This window comes from Arachis stenosperma, chromosome 5 (assembly GCF_014773155.1).
Source record: "Arachis stenosperma cultivar V10309 chromosome 5, arast.V10309.gnm1.PFL2, whole genome shotgun sequence".
In the NCBI taxonomy this organism is placed as follows: Eukaryota; Viridiplantae; Streptophyta; class Magnoliopsida; order Fabales; family Fabaceae; genus Arachis; species Arachis stenosperma.
The window spans coordinates 127,254,738-127,266,409 of record NC_080381.1 but is presented as its reverse complement, the minus strand read 5'-3'; the positions used below and the strand labels follow the sequence as shown (position 1 = coordinate 127,266,409).

The 11,672-nt window shown below is 32.8% G+C and overlaps 1 protein-coding gene and 1 long non-coding RNA gene across 2 annotated transcripts; both read right to left on the bottom strand.

The window, feature by feature from the left end:
* Positions 1–3,082: 3,082 nt before the first annotated feature.
* On the bottom strand, positions 3,083–4,417 carry LOC130981351 (uncharacterized). Its single transcript, XM_057904944.1, has one exon. It carries the CDS (start codon positions 4,415–4,417, stop codon positions 3,083–3,085), a length of 1,335 nt encoding a protein of 444 aa, XP_057760927.1.
* Positions 4,418–7,726: 3,309 nt separating this feature from the next.
* LOC130979394 (uncharacterized) lies at positions 7,727–8,117 on the bottom strand. Its single transcript, XR_009086641.1, has 3 exons — positions 8,033–8,117; positions 7,853–7,937; positions 7,727–7,749 (listed from the first exon to the last, which is right to left on the bottom strand). It is a non-coding gene; the product is annotated as an uncharacterized LOC130979394 (long non-coding RNA).
* Between the last annotated feature and the right edge of the window lie 3,555 nt (positions 8,118–11,672).

Here is an 11,672-nt window from a genome sequence, read left to right as displayed (position 1 = left end):
CTCCTCTCTCTTTCGGTCTTGTCTCGCAGGAAAGGAGGGATAAAGCAAGCTATCAGTAAAAATCACAGAGAAGCTAGTTGCAAGCAAGAAGCCATTGTGATGATGGTAGCAAGAAAAAGAAAACATAAAGTATGTAGTGGCTGAGATTTTCACCAAAAATGGTAAGATTTGGTGAGGTAATCTCGAGCTCTTCATACCCAAAAAGAAAGAAGAAGATCTTGGCTACCAAGGAGGAGATTCTTGGAGGCATGGCTTGTCTCTGATTCTACTCAACCACCACAGAAGGTAGTTAGGATGGCTACGTGATGAAAGAGGCAGAGATTGGTATAGATGAAGCCATCATCATCATGAAGCATCAAGGGCCAGAAATCCATCTTGAAAGCAAGCCAAGGATGGAGTGCTCGGATTGATGAAGTCTGATGACCAAGGAAGAACTAGAGGTATTTGCATGTTGGGTTTTACATGAGTTACCTCTTCTCTCTCTGGCCGAACCGGTTATGTGTGAAGGAAAAGAAGTTAAGCTTGGGTTTTGGTTTAAACTGTGGAGGCTTCCCTCTTCTATAAAAGGGGTGAACAGCCACGGTTTGATTCAAGGAGTTAGAAGTAACCAGTGAGAGTGCAAGGCACAGGATTCTCATAGCTACATAAGCTTACAGATTTTCTTCTCCTTCAATGTATTCTATTTTGTAATTTTTCTATTTAATTTTGTCATGTCTTGAGTCTCATGAAAAAAGGCAAACAGTGAGGTTTGTATGAAAAAGGCATAGAGCGGAAAAAGGTAGAGAGTACAAAATTAAAAGAAAAAGCCATAGATGTTCTTAGAGTTCCTTTGTTCATCTATGTTGTGTTTCATGATTCTGTGAGAATCCCCTTGTAAGTTGGGTTAGCACTTTACAGTTTGTAATCAAGAAGATTATAGTGAAATTCCATCATTGTTGTGATGGAGACTTGATGTAGGCTGCACTGCACTTAGCAGCTGAACCAGGATATATCTGGGTGTAATTTTCTCTCTCTTCTACTCCATTTCTGTTTCTATTGCACAGGAGCTAAAATTGAAAAAATATCTCATGCCAAGTGACGAGACAAAAAGAAAAGTCTCGTGGCTAGGGACGAGACAAAAATAAAAAAGTCTCCAGAAAGTATTACAAAGTCCAGCAAGTGTTCAGAAGCGAAAAAGGGGCTAAGATTCAACCCCCTTCTCTTAGCCACTGAAACCATCAGTTCCGTTGCTCGCTCGTCTATCTAAATAAGTATACGTTGAATTTTGCTTTATATATATATAATAATCTATTGACTAGTAAAAACACTTTAAATAAAACTCAAATTTATCATGAATAATTTATTAGTTATTGACTTGTTAAGTTAAGACAAATTTAAGGCAATGAGCTATATTTCAAATGTCATAGTCTCCTCATATTGTAAGTTCGAGTCTCACTCTTAATTTAAAAAAAAAAGTTAAGACAAACTTAAACTCAATTCAATTTTTTTTCTTTTTTTCATCATAGTTTCAAGAGGAAAGTTAGCTCAACATTTTTAATGGACATTTAGAATTCGAATCTGACCTCATTAGAGATGAACATGGATTGAATACGACAAAAATTTTGATCCGATCGATAATAAAATCATCGAATTGGATCTAATATCTGCAGTTTTTAAACTTGGATTCGATCCGATCCATATATTTGGGGATCAAATCGGATCGGATATCAGATATATCCACAAAACACAAAAATATTTTTAAAAGCTTATTTTTATTCAAAAATATTAATGAAATTTATTTTTTTATTTTTTTAGATATGTTTACTCTTAAAATAAAATTAGACATACTTTTTTTAAATAATAAAATTAAAATAATATAACATATATGATTATTATTAATTGAAATAAAATATAAGAAAAATATTTATTTATTTATTTATTTTTGTGGATCCACGGATATTAGATACTTACACAAAATCCGCATCCAATCATATAAGTGCGCAGATCTAATCCGATATTCTTGTGAATTGGATTTATATTCGCGATTTTTAAATTGGATGTGAATTAATACTGAAAATCAGATCTAATCTATGAAGAGTTCTAAACCTCATGATAGTGCATATATTTTTTGGATTAACATTTATGTCTTTGAATTGTAATAAAATTATAAGCAATGCTAGGGGCTAGTAATTTTTGTAATTGTTAGCTATCAATTAGCCATCAATGATGATTTGATGGTGTGAGATTTCATCCAATAGCTCACCTTTTTCTGCTAGTTATATATTGGCCAAAATTCAATAAAACTGCTAGCCCCTAGACTTTTCCTAAAATTATAGTGCTTGTTGTCTATCTTGTTTCTAGACAGACCCGTTGGAGGCTATTTCAAATTTATAACTTTATTAATATAAATGCATAACAAATATATATTTCCACAAAAGATTACACAACAAATATAAAACATTTAAATTAGACGGGTTCGATTGGAATTGAAAAACAAAAGTTAGACTCCACTCGATTTCTTTTAAAACAAAAAAAATGAGTGAAATTGGGAGGAGGGGAGAATTTACATATTTAAATCAACTCTCAGCATAAATTACATAAATACAAAAAATAACTTTCTTTTACATGCGCGTATATTTTTTTTAATTATGCTACAAGTTGTAGCATTATACCAAATTACATGTAAATCACCAGCAAATTACACGCAATTCCAGTTGAATAGCTGTTTACAATGACAAAAAAATAGGAGAAAATCAACTTTTTTCTTACAATTTCATACAAGATGTACGTAATGCTAAATTAAAATTATATAAAGAATGACATTATCAAATATATGAATTTAATTGATCATTGTTTTTTTATATATATAACTAGTGTATAAACTCGTGCTCAGCACGGAAAAATTTATAAAAGTAAGAAAAAAATTTATATGCTTCGATACTTAAAACAAAAATACAAAATAATAATTATTTTAAGATATTTATAAAATTATTATCAAAATCAAAGTTTAACTTAAAAAAAGAAGTAATAATTATTTTATATATTTTAAAGTAAAATAATTATAGACTGATACAGAATTTAAAATAAAATTAAAATATTTACATTAGAATACTATTTTTTCAAAGACTTCTCTGTAAACAACATTGATAGTTGAATTTGCAGACATTCCTACGTGATTCATAAGTAAAATTTTTAAACCTCTCTTACTCTTAACTCTTGAAAGTGCCACATATAGTTGGCCATGTGTAAAAATTGGTCTGGGCAAGTACAATCCAACATGAAATAAAGTTTGTCCCTGAGACTTATTAATTGTCATGGCAAACGATACTATTATGGGAAACTGTCTTCGTTGGAATCTAACTGGGACGGTTTCATTTGTTGGTACCATATTCATTCTTGGAATCAAAGCAATATGACCAACATTGTTACCCGTTAAGACTTCACATTCTATGACATGATTTCCAAGTTTCCTAACTTGTAGCCTTGTACCATTACAAAGACCACTGGATTGGTCAATATTCCTCAGTAACATCACCGAAACACCAACCTTGAGTATTAATTTATGTGGAGGCAAACCAGAGCAATTTATGCTATTCAGTAATTCAGGACCATAGAGATCTAGTTGACTCTCCATATTCCCTTCATCCATACATATGGAATCCGAACTAAGATATAATTTTTCTCCTCCAGGAATGATAGCCATCAGATGGTTGTTGACCTCTTCAACGATGTCTAGTGTGGGAGCCAGTATAGTTCTTGCTTTGAAAAAATCCTTTGAGGACATAATTTCCAGAATATTTGGATAAGAAAAATGAACTAACTCATCAAATGCCTGGTCCGAAGAAGGAATAACAATATCTCCTGGAAGACATATCTCAGATTCACCATCCATATTGTCACCTATTATACCATCACCAACTTTCAATAACCACTCACCAAATTGCTCTGTCTCGTCTTGATCTGAAGCAGTCGTCCCTACAGAGAGTCTCATATTTTTTGTTAGTTTGAGCACCTGGCAAAACTTCCAAAGGTAAGACGAATTCACGGTTGAATGAATGATATCTTGTCTCGATCCTCGTGGAATGACAGAAAGAATTTGTCTAAAGTCTCCACCTAGTACAACCACTTTTCCTCCAAAGGGCAAATCTTTGCTATATGTTGGAGAACACCTCATGATGTCGCCCAAGCATTTGTCAAGCGCTTCATAGCAGTACCTACTAACCATTGGGGCCTCATCCCAAATTATAAGTTTGGCTTTCAACAGTAACATTGCTTGAGGGGAACCAGGTTTGATGTTACATACAGAATTCTCAGTTATATTCAGCGGTATTTTGAACCTTAAGTGTGCCGTTCTTCCATTGGGAAGAAGTAAAGATGCAATACCACTCGAAGCAACGTTTAACACTATATCACCCCTTGAGCGAATCTCAGCAGACATAAGGTTCCAGAGAAATGTTTTTCCAGTACCTCCATGACCATACACAAAGAAAAAATCCCCTTCATCACAATACACAACTGTAACAATTTTATCGAATGCATATCTCTACTCAGGTGTTGTGATGGCTAACATGTCTGAGGCATTTTTCTTTAAATCATCCCTGTTAAAGTTTAGCTCTTCCCTTATAACCCTTTCGGTTAACAAAGAATTATCAACTTCAGTTGCTAAAGGCATAGGAGGATAGCCTTTCAAGGTTTTACCATAGGAATATAAGATCTTGTCTATATCCATTAAGCACAACTGTTTAATCTCATCATCTGACATTGTTAACTCTGCATATTATACGATACCATAAAAATTCAATCAAACTAAAAATGATCAATAAGGAAGAACTTTTATCGTTGTAATTAATAGAAACTCACCGCTCATGTTCATCACGGCTCTCTGTCGATACAAAATATCATCTGAGAGTTCATGCCAACATCTATCCCAAACATGTTCTGGTCTTGAGATATTGTTGGATGTTAATAGAATGACAAATAACCTCCTAACATATGATCCTGAGGCCCATGAGCTTGCTTCCTTAATTGCATCAATGAATTCTTTGTCATCTTGCAAGATTCCAAGGGCGAAGCATGTATCTCTACACGTTGCATAAATTGTTCCTCCAACTGTTCTTATATCTCGAAAACTCGTACATCCTCTTTGAGTATTCAAGAGAAGTCGTTGGTAATATTCTTCGGTATTTGCTGCAAAAAACTTAGTTAAAATCCCACTCTTAAGTTATTAAATGGATTAAGCTACGCTATTTTAATTATTATGTAGCTTCACATCCGCTTAAGAATAATTTTTCTAAAAAATATAGAAAAATAATAAATCGTATAATCTACAAATTATAACTGTTGGAAGTTATTTGAACATTTATTTTCTAGTGTAGATAAATTGAATAAAATGGACATGGATACAGGCTGTTAAGATTTTAAATTTAAATCCTTAAATAAGTAAGATCAAAATTGAATGTAAACTCGTCATTACCTGCAGGTACATGAGTCAACCTTCCAATTGCGAAGCCTTTCTTTCTAGGAAACCGCTTTGAAGAATCGTCATTTCAAACAAACTTGGTTGGAAACTCAGTATAAGTCAGACTTCGAGCATAAGGATATGACATGTTCGCTGCCATCCATCCCAAAAACATGGACTTATGAGATATTGCTCTTTCGACGATATCATTCACATTAGAAGTTTCACCATAAACCACAGGTTGCTCATCCTCCAAATGGAATGGAAGTCTAATCACAAATGGTTCTTTCTCTTGGATTTCGTATCCAAATAGATGCCAGACTGCCTCACATGCCGAAATATACCTACAATCGTAGTAATTCCTAATTTCGTCAACAACTTGTGTGGCTTCTGACGGATCACCAGCATTGTATAGAGTAGCTGTTACGCGGTCATTACCCTTGTGTACATACTTAAACAGATACTTAATAGAACTTGTTGGCATGTGTATTCCACATTTATGTGGCACCCGAACTTGAGCAACAATTCTGGATTATACGGAACAATGAATTTATTGTCTAGTACACATTCCCTTTTTTTCACTGTTCGACCGTTATCAGTACGCCTATATTTGGGAAATCCGCCCTCATCAATGAGTGTTCGCTGTCTAAACTCTTTAGGATAGAACTTTGAACAGGATCCATTCTTCATGCAAGGTGAATTCTTGTTGTACGGACCACATGGACCATGTACCATGTAATTTTGAACAGCTCTATGTAGATTTGGCCTTTCATTTTCATCAGGAATCTCAGCTGTTATATGTTTGTCTATGTCATCTGGTGTTTGTGGCTTGAACTCGTTACTCATGAATAAAAGGATATGTGCATGCGGAAGCCCTCTCTTTTGAAACTCTACGGTGCAAACGTCTGAAAATTGAAAAAGACAAATGAGCAAAGCATTACAACATAGGATTTTAATAAAGCGTTGCATAAACACAGACTTACATCCCAAAATTTTGCCAAAGATTTTTCCCTCTTTGAGGTCATCTATCAAACCATCAAGCTTGATCTTGAAAATTCGACACAATATATCAGGACGGTCTTCTGCCTTCAATCCAATGGAAGTCACTTCTCTTCTTATCTCATCCCATTCAGGGTTACAGGTCATGGTGATAAAATAGTTAGGATATCCTGCATATCTGCAAATTGCAAATGCATCTTTACAATTATTCATCATATACCTAGGTCCACCGGTAAAAGTACTGGGAAGAATGATTCTTTTGTCAAGCCTTGCAGCATCTACATCTCCGTTTATAAGACTTTCATGCAGACATTTGTATTTATCAACCCTCAACTGTGGTTGTTTACACCTAAAGAATTTTAACCTCTCTGATTCCACCATTGTGTAGGCATCTAACAGAAACTGTTGGAATAATCTCTTTGATCTCAGAATTAACGGAGATTCACCCGTCCTTTTCTGTAGTCGAAAAGCAAAGAATTGTCGCAAAGTGATTGTTTTGTTTTTCTTTGTAGGTCTAGGGGAGATAGAATCTGATGTTGCAATACCTAAACGAAATCCATCCTCCCCATACGGAAACAACAATGGATATTGCAAGGCTAAATAAGATGGATGAAAAACATCAATCCGCTGGAGCTTTCTAGATTGACTCTCTATAATAATATCTCTATCTTTGTTAAGTTGTTCGACATCGCCAACAATCAATGCAGCCACTTCAGATGCAGATGGCAAGTTGTATGTCCTGCCATCTGTAGTCCTTTTACTAATCAACTTAAGCTTTATGTTTGTGCAATTTTCCTATTGGTACCTATCTCTTGCATAGCGAAAACTCTTTGTCAAACTATTATATCTATCTAGCATGTTTCTTAATATTGCCACAATTTCCCTATCCCGCTCATTTATAGCTTCATTGGAACTGCGAAAAAAAAATTTATGTTATTTTCTCTCACAGATAAAAAATAACTAAAAAATTTGACTGGTTGCATGAAAATTACCGAAGTGTGCCTATTCGATTTTCAGTCTCAACTTCTTTAATCGTCCCGGCTGTAACAAATACAGCATCCTAAAATCGATGGATAGGAGAGTACAATACAACAATTGAGATTATGATCCAACAAACATTAGAACTAATACAATAAAAAAATACAATAAAAAAGGAAGACTAATAAAGAAAGAATTTTACCTGATTATGCTCCTTTATCTCTGCAATTGTTTTGTAGACTAACAGACGCAAAAAATCCTCCTCATCTGAAACAGGTTGACCACAGACCAGCGGCATTATGCCTTGTCCGTCAACAGGATCCAATTTGTTCACCCTTGCATTTTTAAATCAGAAATTATGAAATTTGTCAATAGTTTAATAATCAAAAGCATTGTATAAATAATCTGCTGACCACAATACTGATCTATACACTGTACCTCGCAAAGAAATCCCTGGCAGCTGGAAACTCAACATTGATAAACAGTTTCGAATTGTAGTTTGTGTTAGATACACCCATGACCCCTACAAAAGACATAACAAAACAAAGAAAATACCATAAGCATATGATGACAGAAAACATGCATTCAAATACCAGTAAAATAAACAAATAAACAAACCACTATAAAATTTCATCTTGCCCATTTGGAGAATAACCACATAGGTAAGAGACGGGTGTTCCTCTAGATATTTGAGCAATTCAAAAACAAAAGACTGCCACAACGTTACCCTTAATTTCTGTCCACCCCTATAAGAAATAGCAATTCTTGTAGATTAAAGAGAGACACAAAATTTCAAAATAAGATTTTAAAACAAAAGCCACTATCAAAAAGATATTAAGCATTACTCAAGATCATCAAGTTCTATGGTGATATAACTTGACGGCTTCCCGTCCCGTGTGAATTCGACCAAGTTACCCTTAGAAGCAAGCTGACCTATCACATCTACAAAATAAAGGCACCAATCTAATGATTAACAAAATTCTATATGCCCAAATTTTTCTCTTTGGAATCAACGCATTTTATTCATGTTGAAATCAGATCCCTTAAATTCTCTTAAAAATAAAAATATAAAAAACTGTTAATAAATAGTTAGGGCCTAGAAATCGAAGTTCCTGAAGAAACAAAATTATAGGACATTATAAAGATAATACACAAGATTATATAAATATTTTTATTAAACAAAATTCAAATGAAACAATATTTAACTGAGTTAGAAATTATGTTATTTCTTAATATAAAATTACAGCAAGGGAATATTTGTTACAGGAAGGGAATAATAAAAAAAATTCTTCCTTAATATAATATCTCAATGAAACAAATTTTAGATTAATATTATATGAATCTACAATAGTTGAGACTTGAGAGGAATAGCAACAACCATCAATTGAATCCATATCTGTCCACTATATGCTCATAATAAAAAAAGACAGCAAATGGTGCAAAATAATATATAGGATTAAAAAATTAGACTTTAAAGAATTAAACAACACATGCATCATAGATTAATCTAACAAAGTACTTACTAACTAAATAACCATCTTCTTTAGACTCTGATTGAATTGTTTTGAACGGAACAAAATTAAATCCGTTCAATGGAACTGAAGAATCTTGTACCGGACGCACAATCGTGTCCCTCTTAAAATGGATCCTAAATTCGTGTCTAGTAGGCTTGAACTTGATGGTATTCAAAGCAACTCCAAAATTAGTGACCACGTACACGTTGCACTCAGCGAGTAAGCCCTCGAAGATAGGAACAAATATGTCTTTTACAGTGCATTGAATTGTATCTCCCTGAATGCATTAATTTTATAGAGTCATAGATAAATAAGGTTTATTGCTCAGTCATTACCAAAATAAATCTGAAATGAAAAGAGAAAATTTTACCTCTTCATCAAAGACAACCATCTCAATAGGTGCTTTCATCCCAGATCTTGCAAATTGAGAAACGGTCCAAAGTCTAATGACACGTAATTTGAGCTTCCACACCTTATGCGCTGGACCAGCATTGATACACTTGATGAGATCATACCTAAAAATCAAAGACTTCATATTTAGTGAAAGATAAAAAAAAAACTTATTGTGAAATAATCCACATGGCACATGAACTCACCTAGCTGCCATTGCTACCTGCCACTACAAAATTACTCAAATAAACTGAATTTCAGTGTAGATAAAGAACAAATGTGGTGATCACCTATGCCAAATTTATAGAGAGTCACAGCACTGTTCAACCCCAGTATTGATAAGGATTGCAAGAATCTTTACGTTCCTATTAAAATCCAGCTAAAAAAAGAGAAAATGTTTAGACTATTCAGGATTAAAGAATCTGAATCATATCAATAAAATCAATAAATCAATAAATCAATAAATAAAATAAAATTCAAAATTAGGTTAGAAATCAACGGCAAACATTTCCTGTGTTCCATTTACATGGCAAATTAGAGTTTAATTCTGAAAAATCAAAATAAGAAGCAATATATGCTAAAGAGGAAATCACCATATTTACATACATTAGTAATGTAAAAATGAATTTTCTACTTAATATACTAAAACTAAATAAGTAATGTAAAAATGAATTTTTTTAAATTATATTAAGTAGAAAATTCTGATTTATTTTTTAATCAAACTTAGATTTATTTTTTTTGTTAATCTTAACCATATGTATTCCTACATATTAATAATAAATTTAAAAATAAAATAATTATATTTATAAATTTTATTTTAATATAAATACTAATATATTTTTTTATTAAAATTTTTTGCCTCTTCAAATATTTTTTTCAAGTTCCGTCTGTACTCCTACGTACTCTCATTTAAATTAATTTGTATTTGATGTAGAAAATTTGGAATCATAGGCTATTTTAATTTCAAGAGGTACAGACTAAAGGCGTTATGAGAATTAAATTTGATATATAGCACCAATTTTTTGTTTCCTAATATGATATAATTTCCAAAAAGTTTGTTATCAGTACCTTCCATATATGACCAAAGATTGTGTTGAGAGGATAGTATCATATTTTCTATAATTTAAAATCTAAGAAATTGATTTTTATTGACTCCAAAAAAAATATTGCAACATAAGACAAATAAAAAAAATATATAAGATTTAGACAAAATAAAAAAAATTACGTGAAAAGACGTATCAAAAATAGAATCAATTGTATGATAAAATTAATTACATATGGGTCGCATGCAATTTGGGATTAGGGTTTTAAATTACATACATTAATTAAATAGTTTAGAGACTTACCATGATTACAGCCAAGATTCTGAGAACAGGGGAAGGACCCAACCAAGGATTCATTAGGACTGGGCATGTTTGTGTGCAAGTGTTCCAAGTAATTGGTTTTTTTTGTTCCGTGTAATCTAAAACACAAAACACAAAATACACAAAGCAGCATCAGTACAACAGAGTCAGAACTCATAAATCAAATAATCATTCAAAGATTTCAGCAAAACACAAAATCCTATAATAATCATTCAATAAATTGTTGATTTCAGAACAGAAATTCAGAGAATAAAATGAAAATCGAAGAACAGGTGCACACCAAAGCCACTGACCTTCGAGATAATGACGCCGAGACGACGGCGACAAGATGACCACGAGCAGCAGGAAGAATCCGACGGAGGATGGGCGCCGAGTGATGAAGAAGACATCAAATAGGGGATCTGACTTGGAAAACACCGACAGTACAAAGAAAGAGTCATCGGACACGGACGGCGGCAACCGGTCACTCCATTCGGCGGCAGTGGAGGCTAGCAATCAGTAACGCACTAACGCGTTATTCCTCCCCCCAAAACGACATCGCATTAGGCAAACCGAATGTATACCGGTCCGGTCCAAACCGGTCGCTGGGCTTTCATTTTTTTTAAGTCAAAGGATTATAAATTAATGTATTATAAATTAATGTTAATTGATATGTAGTAGATAAATAAATTTAATTAGAATAAATAACAATTTATTTATTTTATTTTAAACTTTTATTTTACTTTAGACTTTATAAATAAGAAGATTAATTCACTAATAGAACGAATTATAATTAATGTAGTATAATTAATTAAGTAATATAAATGATAATAAATTATCTAAATTATATTAATTATAATATTTAAATATATAATCAAATCAAATCAAATCAAATAAATTAAATCGGAAAACACTCTCAAAAGCATGTCACGTCAGCTTCATCATTAAATACAGACATCCAATTTTTATATAATAGAATAGATTTTAAATGAGTGATAAGTAGATTGTGAA

What these genes read in the sequence shown, in the direction of transcription:
- LOC130981351 (XM_057904944.1), bottom strand. Translation starts at nt 4,417, where the DNA reads ATGTCTGCTGAGATTCGCTCAAGGGGTGATATAGTGTTAAACGTTGCT.